The sequence below is a fragment of the Coturnix japonica genome, chromosome 2 (assembly GCF_001577835.2).
Source record: "Coturnix japonica isolate 7356 chromosome 2, Coturnix japonica 2.1, whole genome shotgun sequence".
Taxonomy (NCBI): Eukaryota; Metazoa; Chordata; class Aves; order Galliformes; family Phasianidae; genus Coturnix; species Coturnix japonica.
This window is the reverse complement of record NC_029517.1, coordinates 11,552,643-11,571,028: the sequence shown is the minus strand read 5'-3', so window position 1 is coordinate 11,571,028 and position 18,386 is coordinate 11,552,643. Positions and strand designations below refer to the sequence as shown.

The following is an 18,386-nucleotide window of genomic DNA, read 5'->3' as shown; positions in this document are numbered from 1 at the left end:
GACCACCTGTAGGGCATTCATAGCTCTTTTCTATAATGCTCCAAGCCATGCCTTGCTGCCTGCAGTCTGGCTAACAATGCAGGGAAAAGCTGTTTAAAAGGCTGTTCTCCCTTTTCCCTCTGGTGTTCACTAACTGTTACAAGTCTTCCTCTTAAAATAAAGTAAAAAAAAAAAAAAAAAAAAAAAAAAAATAAAGTCCCATGTCCCTTTAATTGAAGAACTTTAAGGCTCCGTGGTGGCCAATTGGTCTGCAACAAGAGGAACCAGGCAGCAGGGAAAGAAACTTCAGACTATACATCACGTTTGGTGAAGAGAAAAGATCAAAGTTTTCCCAAACTCAAAAGAAACCAAGTTCCCTACAGATTAACCCTATTCATTTAGCTCCTCTTAAAGGAATGATGTTCTGAGCCACTGGGCAGACAGGTAAAAAGTTCAACAATTGCCAAAGCATTCTTCTGTTAATTCAACAGCCTTCTGCTCAAATAAATTAGCTTAGTCCTGACAGAAGAACAATGCCTTTTCTCTTGAAAAAGGACCATATTTGATATACAAAAGTTAAGTATGAAAGGTTAAGATGTTAGTTTAATCTGTTAAGGAGAAAGATCTAACAAATTTCAAGTCGCTGTTCTGCTGTAGTATGTGATGAATTTAAAACACTAACCTTGTACACATAATTGTGCATCCCTGCAGAGGCAGGTGCTTACAAAAGAACAGACAACAGATACAAGAGGTGCGTGTCCCTATTCTTAAAATCACACCCATTCCACAAGGCTACTAAAGCCATATACTTTGAAACAGGTTTGGTGTGAAGACGTTGCCATTGTTGAAAACTAGAGAATCGTGCTGAGGTACCCCCTGTTCTAGTAAGCACTTCTTTTAGAGTCACCTATTTTTCCTTAACACTGGGATATTCCACTCTCTTCATCACATAGCTGGCCATCTATTACTGAGGCAGAAGGGCTAGAGGAACTCCTCCTTCATCCCCTCGCCAGTGAGAACCCACCACAGACACAGCTGCTGCAATAACAAGGGCAGGAGTAGGGGGAAAGCTTGAAGAAGTCATTTATCAAAAGTCATTTTATTGACAAAATAGAATACTCATATTTGCTCTTACAGGGGTAGCCTCTAAACTTTTTTACAAAAAAAATTTACAGACTGTATAGCTTTGGATATATACATATTTTACACATCTGTACAAGGTAACAAATAATTATATAAATACATCCTTTACTGTAGGAAACCCGTATTTATCTGGGGTGTATAATTAAGACATGTTTTGATTCAGTCTGTGTTATAAGGCATTTGCCTGGTCGTTGATAACCCAAAAAAACCTGTAGTTCCAGCAGACTCCAGCTTTGGGATGGGGGAGGAAGACCCTCCCTCCCACGAGCTGCTGTTAAGTCCAGAGTAAATCAGGAGCCGCTCTGCCTTGCCCTCTGCAAGACACGGGTGAGCCCCTGCCCTCCTCCGCCAGCAAAATAACATGCTGGCTCCTTGAAGTACATGCTCCCTGCATATGAATGGAGGGGAAGGAGGAGGGGGCTGGAGCCTGGGGCCTCTGCCAGCTGCATTGTTCTATACAAGCTGTGGCTAATAAGGACCATTAGTGGTTCATTAATGGCACCAAACAGTGAGGGGGCATTTCAGGCAGGCCAGTGTCCCTCATTCCCTAACCTATGGCCTCTTTTCCCCCTCCTCACACTTGAGACAGAGGCATCTGCTTGGGGTAGGAGACAGAGCTGGCAGTGCCAGACCTCCACGTCAGGCCGGTGCTGACATCGCTGTACAAGGAGCCACCTCCACCAGCTCCAAGTCCTCCAGCAGCAGCGATGGCGGCCTGCCCACCCGCTCCTGCTCCCGCACCCCCGGCCACAGCGGCACCTTTGCTGGCCCAGCAGCAGCGGGTGCAGAGGGCCCTCCAGGACTCGAGAGTTTTGCCAGACCAGATCCAGAAGCCCGAGGTGATGCCCACCACGAGGCACATGAAGTACTTGAGCATGAAGACGGCGTAGTCAGGGCGGCGGGCCTGGTCGGGCTGTTGGTCGCGCAGACAGGGGCAGTTGTGCGTGGCCTCCCAGCGGGGCCGGTTGTGCTGCTCGTAAAAGAGACAGGCGACCACGCTGGCGGCCGGGACGGTGTAAAGCACGGTGAAGAGACCAAGGCGTATCATCAGCTTCTCCAGCTTGTGGGTCTTGGTGGGGCCGCCCTGCTGTTTGATCACACTGCGGATGCGGAACAGCGAGACGAAGCCAGCCAGCAGGAAGAGGGTGCCGATGAAGAGGTAGACGACCAGCGGCGCCAGCACGAAGCCCCGCAGATTCTCCAGGCTCTGGTTGCCCACGTAGCAAACCCCAGCCACTGGGTCCCCATCCACAGAGCTGAGCGCTAGCACGGTGATGGACTTGACGCTGGGGAGCAGCCAGGCAGCCAGGTGGAAGTACTGTGCGTAGCCTGCGATGGCCTCGTTGCCCCACTTCATGCCAGCGGCCAGGAACCAGGTGAGGGACAGGATGACCCACCAGATGGAGCTGGCCATGCCGAAGAAGTAGACGAGCAGGAAGACCACGGTGCACAGCGCCGGCCCCGTGCTCTCGTACCGCACGTGTTCGGCCACCGCCAGCTCGGGCTGCAGCTCGGCCGCGCCGCCCGCCGCCCCGCGTCCCCCCGCAGCCGCCCCCGCCGCCGCCGCTCCGCCGCCCGCCCCCGCCGCTCCGGGCCCCGCACCGCCCGCCCCCGCTCCGCCGCTGCAAGCCACCTTCTCGTGGCCGGCAACCAGCCGCACAATGTAGCCCACCGACACGAAGAGGTAGCAGCCCGACAGGAAGATGATGGGCCGCTCGGGGTAGCTGAAGCGCTCCATGTCGATGAGGAAGGTGGAAACGGTGGAGAAGGTGGAGAGGAAGCAGAGCACGGACCACAGGCCGATCCAGAAGGCGGTGAAGGCGCGCTCGTCGGGGCTGAAGTAGGGGTTGTGGCACGGCAGCGCGCAGTTGGCGATCTGCCCCGTCTTCACTCGGTTGTACAGCGGGTGCCTCTCGCTGGACACCGACACCATGGGCGCCCGGCACTGGCAGCCCGGCTCGCAGGGCGGCGGCGGCCGCGGAGCCTCGGCCGGGGGAGCGGCGGCGGCGGGAGGGGGCGCCCTGGCGGGGCCGCCGGGCCGGGAGCCGCGGAGGGGGGGCTTGGCGGGCGGCGGCGCTGCCGTGGTGAGGTCGGTGCGGTTGTAGTCCATGCACAGCGTGTCGGGGCTGCCCTGCTCCGGCAGCCGGTCGCAGCGCATCCTGTCGGGCCAGGCGAAGCCGTACTGGCGCATGAGCGGCGCGCAGCCCGCCTTGGCCCGCTCGCAGACGCTGCGGCAGGGAGGCAGCGGCTTCTTGTAGTCCTCCAGGCAGATGGGGGTGTACATGCTGCACAGGAAGAAGCGCAGGTCGCTGGAGCACTGGATCTCCACCAGAGGCCAGAACTGGTGCACCTCCAGCCCGGCCTCGTCCTGCGTGTCGTGGTTGAACTGGTTGGGCATGTAGGTGTGGTTGTAGCCGATGCCCTTGCAGAGCGGCACGGTGATCTCCTGGCACGACAGCTCTTTAGCCGACGACGAAGACGACGACGACGAGGCGGCGGCCGAGGCGGCGGCACAGCTGGCGCGTTGCAGCAGGGCCACGGCGGCGAGCAGCGGGGTGACGGCCAACAGGTAGCTCCACTCCATGCTGCGCTGCGGGCGGCGGCGGGCCCGGCCGCCTCCCCTCCTCCCGTCCCGCTCCGCTGCCCCGGCAGGTGAGGGGGCGGCCCCGCGGGCGCTGTGCCCGGCGGAAGGGGGAGGGGGGGGGAGGTGGGCTCCGCTCAGGGGAGGCCGCTCAGCCGGCCTCGCATGTCTCCGGACAGCACGAAGCTTCTCGCGGCCGCCAAGTTTCGCTCCCGGTCCCCGCCCGGCGCGGTCAATATGGCCGAGGCGGCCCCGGGACCAGGCGCTGAGTCCCGCGACGCCGCGCTCCCGGGCAGCGGTAGAGCCGGTGCAGCGACGGCCGGAGCGGCTCGTCCCGCCGGCCGCACTCACGCCGCGCTCCGCCGGCAGCCGGGCCGGGTCCCGGTTCGCTCCGCTCCGGTTCCAGCCGCGGACACACCGGCCGCGATCGCGCCACCTGAGCCGCGGGGTTGAGTGCGGCTGTGCCTCCGCGCAACTTCTCGTTCCTCGGCCCCGGCAGCGCCAGTCCGGCCGCCGCGCTCTCATGAATATTTATAGCGAGCGCCTCCGGGCCCCGCCCTCATCGCCCCGGCTGCCAATCGCTCCGGTCTGGGCGGTGAGAGCGGAGCCGACCCCGGCCCGCCTTAAGGTGGAGCGGCCGGTGGGTGCCGGTGCTGCGTGCCCTGCTCGGCCCTTGGGAAGGTTGTGCTTTTTGCGGGTGTTTGCTCCGAGTGGCAAAGCGCGGTTCTTGGCCGTGAGCTGCTTCTGCTGCGTGTGATCCCGGTGGAGCCGGGGATCGGCAGCTCGGGGCTGTGATGCGACGGCCGCTCTCAGCCCTCCTCGCCTTTGCACGTGCCTGAGGCCGGACTCAGCGCCCACGACTTCTCTGTGCGTGGCTTTGCTGGAGAGCAGCGTTGCTGCTGCGGGGGTGAGAGGGAGAAGTACACGGCAGTGACACGGGGGCGGCAGAAACGCGGAGTTTCAAACATAACCGCGTTGCCACCCTTTCCCTGCCACGCCACCGAGCCGCGTGCTCCGGATCCGTTCCCAAAGTAATAACACACGCGCTCACAGTGGCGTCCCACCAGGTGAGCGGCAGCGGGGTGTCCGCCCTCCGGATGCCGCAGCGCTCCCGCACGGTTCGGGCAGCCCCTCCCGGCCGCTGGAGCTCACACGGGTGAGCATCGCACGGGGCCAACAGCTGCTCCCCTCCCGCTGTGCCCGGGCTGAGAGCGGCCCCGAGGGACGTCTCCGTCTCCTTTCCCTTCTCCCCCCGCCACCTCCCCCTCCCCACTCCCTGCTCCGTCGCTTCGAGACACTCCGGACCACCTTAAGGGCCGGTGCGCGGCGGGGCCGTCCCGGGGGGTTGCCGTTCTTCCAGACCGGGGCGTTTGTTTGTTAATTGCGGCGCTGTTGCTCTTCGCGCTCGCATGGAGCTCCCGCTGCGGCCCTAATGAGTGCGAGAGCGGGAACGAGCCGCGCTGGGGCCGGAGGAGCCGGGAGGGAGGGAAGGAAATAAGGAAGGAAAGCGCTGCCTGAAGTTTGCTGCCCCTGCCGACAGGATCCTCCGCCGCCCCTTTCTCCTCCCCATGTAAATAGACGCGTAGATCTCCCAGCGAGGAGGAAATGGGCAATAACGAAGCGATAAACGCGTTCACTGTGTAATCATTGCGGTCATTTGCAGAACTGTTCTCTTCGCCCCCCCCCCCAGCCCACCTGAGGGGAGCGATCGCTCTCGGACGTGCCACGGAACTGCTGAGGACGTGGCAGCGCTGCTGTGTTGGGCAGTTCCAGGCTATGAAATTATAGTCAGAACTCCCCGAGCAGCGCACAGTTCTTTGAGCTCTCAGTTAGAACGGTCTGTAAGGTGCTGGGAGACAGAACAGCGCCCAGCGAATGGAAAACCCGTCCTCTAACTTGGGACGTGACGGAGTTCTGAGCCCTGCTTCTGTTAAAGAGCTCTGCAGAACGGAGCCGTGAGCCAGCCTGGTCGGCAGAGCCGGGCGAGCCCGTAAATTACGTCTGTCAGGCTCCTATTGCCTGTTACAAAGTACCTTTTTACGCTGAACTTAAGCTCTGCTCTAGAGACAGCAGATGTGAGGTGATGCTTTCCAAAAGCAACACAGATGCTGTGCAATTTCCATCGCAATATTTCAGCAAGGAAGCTCAGGAGACATGCCGAACGCTGCAGTTTAGAATTACACTGTAACTCTCCCAGAAATAAGAGAATACCAAGTTTCTCAATAGTGCACTTGGCTTCAGTTTTGCTGTCGTTCATATATGCTCTTGTTTTCTTACAGTGGGAGAAGAGACGGCACGAAGATGCTGAGTGTCTTGAAGCTGTTCAGTGACAAAGCTGGAACTGTGGAACTTCGTAGCAGTTTAAAAGTGATGACATACTCAAATTGCCTTGCAAGACCATGATAATTTCTTAAATTGTCTTTCAGATACATAAAACAGCGCAGCCGTAGGGAGGGCACTCTGCTTTATGTGACTGAAAAGCAACCTGGATGGCTTACAGCTGTGGGATCACAACCATTGTGTGCTCCTCCAGTACCGTGCTTTGCTGAAGTCACTGGAAGCACTGAGATGAAGGAACCAGAGCTCGAGTCTTAAAAATGGGTTGTGTGTTTTTCCAGAAAATACAGCAGCTGCTTTTTTTTTTTTCTTCTGAAAACCTGTGCTTTGCTATAGCCATACAGATTACTTCAGAACACATTGAAGTGGCTTCCAAACAAATGTCCAGTGGTAAAACCATACAGAAACAGAAAAACAGCAGATGAAGGCAAAAACGTTACGGATGCTGCAACTCATTGCAAACCTGTAGATTTGGCAACAAGTAGTTAATGTTTGGGCAAGTCTTGGTTGCCGCAAATATTCGTGCCACTTTAGTTCAGACGTTTTTGCTATTCCTTGCCATTGGCTTCTCTGAGCCTAATTTTGGTCTGCTTTTAAGGCTTTGCTCATTTGATTGTATGGATCACATCAAACCATGGGATTTTGTATGGGTTGCGTGTTGAACGACACCACAAAATGAGAAAGTAGAACTTTGAGAACAGAGTAAAGGGCAAGTAGAGGAAAGAATATCTTTGCAGGTAGATGCAGTGGTGTGAGGTGGAGTTGCGGCATCGTGCTATGTTCAGTTTTTCCCCAATAACTACCACCTTTTTCTTTTTCAGTTCAGACTCTTTTCCCACGTGCCATGTGTGGTCCCAAACTGAGCAGTGTGATGAGCAGTCCAAGTATGGGAAGGACTGCATTGATATGCACTTCTGGAAGTCAGCAAAGCAGAAATTATGAGTAAAATTCCAGTGCTATAAACTTGCAAGGAAAAAAACAGGGATCGGAGAGTACAAGTATGCACATATATCCTATATTTTGATAAGTATTTTTCCTTTCACAGAGGAATTAAATAGCACTGATACAGCTTCTGAGACAGCCTATATTTTATTGTGATTCTTGAGAACTCCTTGTAGACAAGAAGAAGGATGTTTATAACTTTTCAGGGTTGTCAAATCTGATTGCAAATGGGCCCACTACCATGATGGTCACTCAGGAAATAGAATTCAGGGAAAAAGGAAATACACTGTGCATGATCTGTTGTGTTCACTACTTCTGGGGTGCAGTGAGCAGGCGACAGAGAAGGAAGAGAAACTGCTGGAAGATTGCTTTGCTGTCCCTTTACCACAAAAGAGGATGACAAAGAGACTGATCAGTGCTGTGTTCTGAAGACTGTTCCAGCAGTGCAGCAGTGAAGCTGCAGGTTGTGGCTGGGGGTTTTTCTGCAGAAAAGAAGTGTAGACCTTGATTAGACTCCTTCCTGAGGCTGCTTTGGATGTGTTGGCTTAGCAAGAAGCAGCATGAACAGCAGAATCAACATAGGAAGTTAGTGGCAGCAGCGGTTTAGCATGACGACAACATAAGGTCAAGGTGTATGAAAAGGTTTACCTTTATTCTCTCACACCATGCAGTTGGAGACTGGGCTGCAATGTCTGTGTAATCATATAATGCCTCATTTTCCTTTGGTGAAACAACAGAAGAGGGAGGAATGCAAGAAAACATGGTTTGTGAGGGTTATGAATGAAAATAAATGTTCTGAGGCAATCGTTTTTTGTTTTGTTTTGTTTTGTTTTGTTTTCTATAGTATTAGTTTTCAATTTGGCCTATTATTTAGAAAGCTTTACTTACTTTCCACCTCTGCTCCTGGTTGTACTAACTCATGGTGTGATGTGACTTTTAAAAATAAGCCTTTCTTGCATTAAACAATGTGTGGTTTTGTTTTTGTTTTACCATATATGGGGGATAATATGAGTATCATGCAGTTCAATTATCTACGTGAAGTATGTATGGAAGTAATGAGTAGCTGTGTCTTCCTCTGGCTGCCCAGGTAACCAGTCGCTTACTTTCATCAATTGCTAGATCATTAGTGTGTAAGTGTACTCTTGAACTGAAATAAGTTTACGTGGATCCAGGCTGGCAAGAAGTTTAGTCTCTGGTGCTAATATGAGAATACACACATGCAGCATTCACTCTTAAAAGTCAAAGCTTGTTCCAGTGTGAGTACTGAAGACCTCCAGCATGCCAGTCACATTTGTGGTGATAATGATTCTCTCCTTACGCTTCATCAAAATGTTGTTAGTGCTCATACATGCTCATATGGCATATGCACCATCATTACTCTCAGCATGGGCTGTGAAGCCCTCTTGATAAATCTTCATTTTTGGGAACTTCAGTTTTACCAGTTTAGGTATAAACCCCTGCAAATTTTCTCGTAAGTGCTCTTTCCCATCTGGCTTACTTGTCTGAGCTGTAACCATCTGAGGTGAATGGTTTGCAAAGAATTACCATCTTAAGATGGCATGGTGCGCATGTATCTGTTTTTCAATGTCAGAATGTTCTGGAGGAATGAAGGGGACCCCTATTTTTTAACTTCTGTTAACTTCAAGGTATGTATGTTTGGGTTACGTGGTAACAGATGGGGATGGGATGAGTTATTCTTATTTCTGAGTACTGAATTTATAGGTTATATGGAAGAATCAGAATGGAGAAGCTGGGGAGTGCAGAGTTCTTCCTCATATGCTATGAACCAATTTTGGAATGGTTCAATTGCTGCATTGTGAGCAAGCATGTGACTCCTGCCAAGAAATTTAGCCCAGGCCGTGTGCTATTCTGTACTAGCTGATCCAGCCTGGTAGAAGTAGACTTGAAAGTCAGGCTTTGAGCTAAGGATGCCCCATCTGCCAGCAGGTTAGTCTGGGCAATCTGAGTTGCTGCAGAGACAAGATCAGGCAGTGCAGTCCAGTTTGACTCACCGGTTTTTGCACTGTATAATTATATGGGGACATTAGTTTATGTGTCTGCCCTCCCTCGTTCTGTAAATTAAATGAAAAATTAATAGGGACATGCACTTGTGAGGAAGAAGCGAACTGAAGAAAAGACTCTTGGTGTTGCAGTACATGGATATGAAATCCAGATGTAACGAAAAGCAAAACTTAATATAACTGATTCAAAGTGGAACTTGTTTTGTGAAATCCTAGAGTAATATGAAGCTGTTCAGAAATTCTGACGCTATCTTTTGCACCTTGTAAGTGTATAATAGCATAACTTAAAGGAATAACATTTCTCATACATATTTGAAATGTAGCTTTTTAAGTTTCACCGTTTCCAGTCCAGCTTCTGATGGAGGATGCACAACAGTCAATTTTAAAACACCAAGTGATAAAAATCACATGTAGAAGTTCTTGCAGAAATTACTCACTGCCCTGGAGTTAAAATGGAAATAACAAACATATCTTTCATCACTCATTTTGAATATTTATTCTTTGCGTTTCACTTACTCTAAACAAAACTTTTATCTCTAGGGTTAGATTCTGAATAATCCTTCACTGTACTAATTTTGCTGGGACAGTACATAAGCGGCTGGTGATTCCAAATATGAATAAAAACAGCAGGCTTGGGCTTGTGTTAATTTTGATGAATAAACTGGCCTCGAGAATGACAAGTTGTGTTAGCACTTTTCACTTTATAACATTACACAGCCAAAGATGTTAACTCTGTGCAGTGAATTAGCAATAAGCAGTGCTTGGAACTACTTGTATGGAACACTCAGGTGCTGTCTCAGTAGAAACCCACTCTTAAAAACCTTTCTCTGTTTTTATTTTAGTGAAAGAATGGTGTGATTGAAAAACAAAGTGTTGAGAGGAATTTCACTGTAATAGCAAAATGTCCTTCCTTTCATTTTACCCGTTGAGTTTTTAATATGGATATTTCTTTGCCAGTTCCTTTGAGTTGTCCTGGTTCTTAGTTGGTGCTAATGATGGCAATAATAGCCCTGTGTGTGTGTGGTGGGGGAAAAGAAAATAGTACTGTATTGGTAGGAGATTTTTTTGCAGTGTTCTTTTGAGGGCTCACAACTGTGTTACAAAAGATGCAGTCTTGATTGATTTCTTTTATTTCTTTTATATGTTCATTTGTTGTGCATTTGTGGCAGGGTCGCAGTGGGGGAGTTGTGTGACTGGAAACAACCACAAGGAAGGAGATGGATAACAGACATTTAAGCCTAACATTCAAGTATTAACTTTGTCCCTCATGGTGTGAGTTGAGTGCTTCTCTGTCTTGTTCGGACGCTTTCTGGATGAGATGTCAATTATTCCAGTGGATGTTGGGGTCCCAAGAAAAGGCATGATAACATCTGGAATGGGATAATTCACTATTGTACTTAAGACCTTGTCAAATTAATCCCTCTGGAAATCACTGAATTGGGGATCTTTCAAAGGGTCTAATAAGTGGAATGCTTTATTTTCTTGCTACTTTGCCAATTCTGGTATATTCTCTGTACTACAGATTTCTTAGCTAGTAAGCATGCACATTGTTGGAAGCTTTCTTTATTCTTTGCTGAGCTGAGCTGTTAGGCTGGTTAGTCTTTCATTACTTTGGACTCATACACAAAGTTATCTCAGCAAAGAAGGTGGTGAAGCACTGGGGCAGGTTGCCCAGAGAAGCTGTGGATGCCCCATCCCTGAAGGCATTGAAGCTCAGGTTGGGTGGGGCGCTGTGTAGTCTGATCTGGCTGACTTAGTGAGGGACAACCATGTCCATGGCAGGGGGGTTGAAACTAGATGATCTTTAAGGTCCTTTCCAAGGTAAAACACTATATGAACCTATGAATCTTGGATTCCATGACTTGCACGCTAAGTTATCCAATCTATGGGAGACTTACTGCTTTTATTCGGTTTTAGCTACTTAGCCTTTGAACAGTCCCACTAACCTGTTACGGAATACTTGAAAAATTTACTTCTGTTTAAAGCATTTCTGGTTCTTCTATTGACAAATCCAGATGTTAGGCTGGAATCTGCAGGTTAATGAATGAGACCTGCCTTGACCTATAAAACTCCTGCGTGAACTTCTGATAAAAAAAAATATAAAGCTTTTTAAATATTTGACTTTATTTTCCATGAAAAAAATATGACACGCTCTGACAAAATTCAGAGGACTGGAAGACTTTGTCTGAGAACCAATAGTTCTCAGTTTGAAAAACATTACTGTAGTTCTCCTTTAACATTATAATCTGGTAGCTTGCTGCTCTTATTCTGTAAGGTTGAGAGTGCCTACCACCTCTAACACTGCACCAAGATCTTTGTTCTTTGAAGGGACTGTAGGAAGTAGGGAATCCCTCAAAGTGACCTGTTATTGGAGTTGACCTTTAAATGGTGAATCCAGTTGATAGAGGAGATCTGTTACACAGAACAGGTAAGCCACAGATTAATGCGGTTTTCAGTTGAAATATTCTGGTTTGTAAGTATGGCTTTTTGGAAAAGCATATTTGCAGAAGCACATACTTGAGGAATGCAAAATAAATGAATAAATAAATAAATCCAACCAAAAAGTGTTTAGCTGAAAGCTCCTTTTCCCATCAAAAATAGATACAGTGGAAAAATTTCTAACAGCTCTATATTTAACTTCCTTGGATCAAAATTCAGTCACTGGACTGAGGGAGGCAGATGGATGTTTTTTGCTGCTTTTGTTAAGGTGTCTGTTTTTTCACTCATGACATCTGCCTGATTTTCCAGCTATATTCAACCTTGCTATAATTCTTGCTCTTGCAGCATTTTTCAGTGTTTAGAATGCTAGTTCCAGCTGGACTCAGCTGGCTGGCGATATGTGCAAACTCGAAGTTTCTTTCAAGGGGTGTGCTAATCATGCTAGTTTTGTTTTGGCGGGCTTTTAATAAGCAAGTGTGAATAGCTGTGTCCACTGAATAGTGAATAGCCACAAAACTCAACATCACTGCAATACAGTTCTCAGTTCTGTGCCCAAGGTGGATTTACTTTGGGATGTTATGGATGCAAACAGAATATGTGGATTTGAGGGAGAGTGGGCTAAGTCCTCAACAGATAAGACCCATTAGGAGAAGCTGAATGGATAAGTCAAATCAGCCTGAGGAATAACCCCGAAAGGTAGTTGAAGGCTGGGGGTTATTTGGGGAAAACATTGTACTTTATTTCTGTGATCTACTTTTGACTGTCACTTGTGGCCGCTTCAGGAAGCAGCGAACTGAGCTAAACAGACCTTTCATCTGAACGGGTGTAGCCACCCTTGTATAAGGAGAAGTACACTTACAAATCACCAAATCTGGTCTTTGGTAACCCAGAATTTAACAGAATTTGTCAGAAATGAAAGTTTATTATCCAGGAAAGGTGTAAGCCAATCACAGATAACGCAAACATAAAGTTATCAATTTTCACGTGAAGAGGTTGTGATTCTGGATGTCTCAAGCTTTGTGCTGAACTTTTTTTGCTTTTTCAGCTTCCATTTCTTTCATTTCCTCTTGTAGAAGTAAGAGTTTGCTACAACTGTGCCCTAAATACAACTGTGAACCTTTTTGGGTGTTCTTCCAAAGCTGGTGGATAGAATGTTGGTGTTGTAAGACTTCTGCAGTACCTGTAATAGATATGTCTAGTTTTGCTCCTCTGTATCTTGGTTTACTTAACAGTTATATTGACCAAAATAGATTTTATATCTTTTCCTTATAAGGTATACAAATTTTCCTTCCAGTTTCTCTCAGAAGAATTTGATTATAGTACGTTTTCAGAAGACTACTAATTTCCCTTCAGAAGTGTTATAGGTAATCTTTAGAAGAGGCAATAGCCAGACAAAGTTTGAAAGGAATAAATGGTTTGAGTAATGTTTAGAAAGAAGTTTGTCATTCTGCTACTGAAATTGTGGTGAGAGAGAGGATGGAGGAAAGATGGCACATCAGTGAAGGAATAAGGTACCGCTTTCCATTTGTTTATGTATGGAGTCCAAATACTTTTTGAACCATAGTGCTATGTGGTTGATTATCTTTACCTGAAATAACCATTTTTTAAGGAAGAAATGTGAGTACATTAGAACCAAAGCATTAAAAAATAGCAAAATAAATAAATAAATAAATAAATAAATATGTAAAGGAATTTTCATGCTTTCATAAAAATGCAGCAAATATACATATGCTTATTTAAAAGTGACTTAGAAATATCTTAAGAGAGAGAAGAGGTTGTAATCCAGTCTCTAAATGTATGTCAAGAATAGTGAGAATAGTGCAAATTCTCTTACACCAGTGGTATGTCTTAATGTGAATCTTAATTGTAATGTCAAGAAGTGAGACACGTAGAGTTGCCAAATTTGTCCAATCTTTTGAAACTGGAATTATGTTAGGAAGTAATTGGGTGTGAAATAAATGTGTTAACAAGTAGAGGGATTGAGACTATTAAATTTCTTTTATTTAAGTAGCAGATAATAACTACTGAAACTTCAAAGAAGAGATTACATCCTGCAAAAATTTCTCATGCGAATTTGTCTATACTAATATCAGTGCTCATGACTGTTTTAAGGTGCCTGCTTGCCTGAGAAGAGGTTTGTAAACTGGGTCTTTAAATGGGAGAGTGGATTAGGAAATATTTTTATAGTGGGAGTTAACTTTTAGGGACGTGGGGCAAAAAAAATCAATGTTAAACATCAATATTTCTTCAATATGAAGTTCTTTCAGAGCTGTCTAATGGATAAGTCTTTGTTGGCAGAGAAACTGAAAAAGACAGTGAAGAAAAATGGGTTGGTAAAATACGTGTGGAATCTCGTGCCAATACAAAATGAGCTAATGAATCTTCTAAAGACTTAGGAAATGATGAAGATACATTGAGAAGGTCTGCCTGTGCTTAAAAGAACACTGCCAGTATATGTGTCAGTCTCTTGTCTGTTAAATATAGCTGTTTGTGCCGCCTCACTAGTGGTTTTGAAATGCTCGGTGTTTTTGCAAGAGCCACTGGTTGGACTGGGATGTAAGAAATATCTTGTCCTTTCATGGGTAATAAAGTTGAAAATAATCGTTTTCACTTTTAAATAACCTGTTTCATTCTCTGTGTAAAACAAAGCAAATTCAACATGCATGAATTTCTATTTAAGTGATGTGGAGTTCATCTAAAACTATCTTCCCTGTTATGTAGCATGGAGATTAGCTTAGACTGTGTTATAGCATAATGTAATTATAATTATTTCCTTAAGAGAGTACAAAAGCAGCATCTATGTTTTAACTGACATTTATTGACACACAGTATCAGCTGGGAGCCCCATCAAGCTTCCCATTCTTTTCTGTTTACCACCTCCTGCTTTTATTTACAGTCAGCATATCTGTTAATTAGCTTCAGGTAGAGCCGGTTCTTCTAAGAAGATCTCATGTCTTCCTGGTGATGGCCCCGTGAGGTGACCATGTACACACAGTCTGAGTAAATTCATCTTTAATTTATTAATTTTACTGCCTGATTCTGAAATGTTTAACTGCTGGCTTCTTTTCCTACCCAGCAGTTTGCATTTGGACTACTGTAGGTTTTGACTCCCGTTGCCTTCAGTGTCATAAACACATCTCGGTGAGCTCTCAGCATCTTGTGGTTACCTCCCTGGAAGTCATATTTTCTTGTGATTTTCTGGGTTGGACCAGAATGCATATGGTATGTTGGTGGCTTCTAGGTAAATGTTCTGTATAACTGAAATTGTTTTCCGAGTTTTCTTTGCATTTTGCATAATAAAAAGATCTTTGTGTTTGGAAGCAGTGTCTTATAAAGCAATGCAGAGTCTGGCACAATTGTATACCAATTTCTAATTTTCGTGGAAAGGTTGATCTGGGTAAAGTAACCTAGTTTTAAAGGAACTAGAAAGTCTAATTCCTTTGAATTAAATTCCTAAGACTTCCAGGCATCCTGGTTGCTGTTAAAAGAAAGACAAAAATCAAAAAAGAAGAGATGAATACTTGTTACTGATAGCTAATAGGTTAGTGACGATGATGCTTGGTGACAAAGAATCAATGAAAAAGTATCAGTGAAAGTTTTTTGCCATCCTTAATTGTAGGCAACCCATGCTGACTGGTCTTCTAAAGTTTCATGGGGAAATTCAATACCTTGGGGAAAAGGCAGGCGATATCTTTAGACCATATTAACTGTTTCTGTCTGTTTTGTGGTTGGACAGGGAGATAAAAGTTGCTGGAAATGTTTTCTGTAATTCAGTGGCACTTCATCAGAAAAATAAAGTACCATTTAGGCCATCTTTGTTAAGGAAAAGTTCCTTCTAGTATACTCTCATCTTTCAAATCTCATGGCAGCACTGAGTTTTTTCACAGATTTCCTTTCACATACAGCATCCATAAGTTTGGAAGTTACAAATTTGATATAATTTCTCTCTGTTTTATCAGTTTGGCTTTTTTTCATTGTCCAAGTTCATTGATTTGCAACTTTTTGGTTTTTTTCTTCATGTTGAAAGACAGATATGCAAATTTTATAAACAGTATGCATGGTTAAATTTAGCTGTAAATTCCAGTCAGGGATTTCTGCTTTGTTTATTGTCCAAGTCAATATGTCTGTGGAGAAAACCTCCCACTGTGCAAGAGTACACAGTCAGCTACTTGGAGAAGTAGAAAGTTTAATTATGAGAGTATATTCTGGGGGAAAAAAAAAAAAAAAAAAGAAGAAGAAGTAAAACACGCTCTTATTTTTGTTGTTATGGTTTATTTTTTGTTATTATCATTTCAATTGGCAGGAATACAACATAGATAGCTTATCTTCACATTAACTTCTATAAGACAAACCACGTTATTTTTCTCAAATCCATCTGTCTGTAACTGAAGAAGTCATAGAGACAGTAGAGTTCGTGAATAAATAGTAGATTTCCTAAACTTACAAGGTAGGTTGTGAGGTAAATGAAATAAAATCCAAGACTGTAGGAAAAAAAAAGGCATAAACACATGTATTGCTGAGAATATCCTCATTAAAATATAACAAACATGATATACATGCTAGTATTAGGTTGCATGGAATACACGTATTTGCACTGTTGCTTTCTCACAGTGATTTTTGTCTATGCTATGGAATTAAACTATCTTTAAGTTTCTGAGTAAATTACATGTAGGAAATAAACTATATGTGGATGTATTCTCATGCTTAGGACAGAAAGTTCTTCAAGAGTATAATTGCAAGAACAGTTCTAGTTCCCTTGCTTTTCATGTGCTGTTTACATAGAGTATATTTTATTTAGTTATGTATATTTTTAAAAAACACCAATGGCAAAATCTATGCAAAGAAGGTATCTCCTTTGCCTATCTGGAGTATCTGTGATGCTGTAACAATCTCCTTGGGCTTTACTGCATATTTCTCCTTTGTAAATTTATTTGACTAATATAAATAATATTTTCATAATACTTCTGCAATGAGCAATAATTATGAGATTTATTCTAAGGCAATACTTATGACTAGGATTTGTGTGGGATGATTTTCATCTGTGTGTAAGCATATCTTTTTTCTTTACGTTTATGTAGGACTGGTCCACGACCCTAGCTTGTGGCTTCTACAGTGGTACAAATAAAACATGATAATTGTCTGTGAAGAAAGGCTGGCAGCCTTACAAAGGAAATAAGAAAGGATTCTTATTTCTGAACGTGTAGGTTGTCACAGGGTAAACTATTACCTGAAACTTCCCTTTGCATTTCTTCAATACAACCTCTTCTGATGCTAATACTTATTAAATGGTCGTATGTGTAGAACATTAAATGTGTGTATGGTAGAGTGACAGTTTTTATTTGAAGTCATGGGAGGCACAGAAACAGGAAGCGCATCAGGAGTTTTTTCTTCATATCCTTCTAGTTATGTAATAGAATGAGATAGGCACCACAGTGGCACATACACTGATGTTTTATCACAGTGGTCCTCAAGCCTGGATCCTAGAAGTTGCTGAGATGACTAATTTCCTGCAGATCTGAATAGGAGTTTAAATTCCTCATTAGGATTTAGGGTCCCAAATATCTCTCCTGCTCTTGGACTTTTCCAGTATTGCCCCTTAATTCTCCATACACCCATCCCTGTCTTCTTCTGAGTATGTTCTTCATTGGCTATTTACTATTAATTGACCATTTGGATGCTTAATTATGCCACTCTTGTAGGATGTGCTTCTTTCTAGTCTTATCCTGTATTTCTTTGGACTGCCTTTTACTTTTCAGCTCTTTCCAGTCTTACACTTTTGTACCTAGTAAAGGCACTAGCACACTTAACTTTTACTGCCTAACTTGCCTTTCACATTGGGATGCATGAAGTATAATATTCCATATTAACAGAGCTGTGTAACTTGTAAAGATGCCATAAAAAGTGGCTCCAAATTGCATTTTGACTATTTTGTCCACTCAATCCAGTCTATTTTTGATCAATGTATTGCAGTTTCTTACCCGCAAAATTGTACTTCACATGACTGACCATAAGGGTGGGGCTGGAGTACTTGCCACAAGTGATTAAATACTGAAAAATGGAATACTGTCATTGAAAAGGCAACCAGTTGCTCTTCTGAAGCTAGGAATAGTAATTCAGGACATAAATCAGTCTTCGTTCTGCTGTGCATGAACTGACTACTCCAATTTCCAGTTCATCACCTATATCTTCTGAAACTGAAGTACCTTAGGCTTTCTTTCCATTCTAGACTAATAAATCCTGTAAAACATTTTTCCCCCCCCTAAAAATGTAGCAAAAGCAGAAAGGAGTGAAAACAGATGTAAATGAAACAGAAAGCTTCTTTAAAATCAACCAGCTTTCAGTTGCAGCGTATCATTTCTATGTGATCATGAACCGGATTTTCCTCCCCTGGCACTCTGACTGCCCATCCTTGTGCATTGATTGTGTGCAGGAACACAGCAGTCCTGGGCAAGAAGAATTCCCTGCATGTCTTGTTAGTTGGATGTGAGTGGGGAAAAAACAAATAACTTACTTATGCTGACTTCTGCTGCTGTCCGAGTGATGAGCTACGCAAGTGTCATTAGGTGCTGTAGTGGGAATGTTAAGGAAAAGAAGCAGCTTCCAGGTCTCAGCGGAGTAAGGAGAGGGTGAATGAGTGAGGTCAGAGTGTTCTGATTCTGTCAGTGCAATTGTTTTTTTTAACTCACTGTTTTTTTAAAAGTGAGTAAAGTTATACAAGGGAAGGGAGAATGCAGGGAGTGCCTTCTAGTCCCAGAGTGGGGTGACAGTATTGTCTTGTTTGTGTAGCTTATGAACTTTGACACTGAATGCCTAAGTAAATAGCGCTGAGTGTACACAGGCAATGATCCTCTCAGAAAGGAGGAAATTGCCCTGGCAAGAACTGGTGTGCAACATTATAGGATTTTTGGATGGTGCAACTAAATGAATGGAAGAATGAATGCCAG

The 18,386-nt window shown here is 45.1% G+C and overlaps 1 protein-coding gene across 1 annotated transcript; it reads right to left on the bottom strand.

The window, feature by feature from the left end:
* Positions 1-1,059: 1,059 nt before the first annotated feature.
* FZD8 (frizzled class receptor 8) lies at positions 1,060-4,231 on the bottom strand. Its single transcript, XM_015853316.2, has one exon. It carries the CDS (start codon positions 4,226-4,228, stop codon positions 1,697-1,699), a length of 2,532 nt encoding a protein of 843 aa, XP_015708802.2. The 5' UTR covers positions 4,229-4,231; the 3' UTR covers positions 1,060-1,696.
* Positions 4,232-18,386: the final 14,155 nt, after the last annotated feature.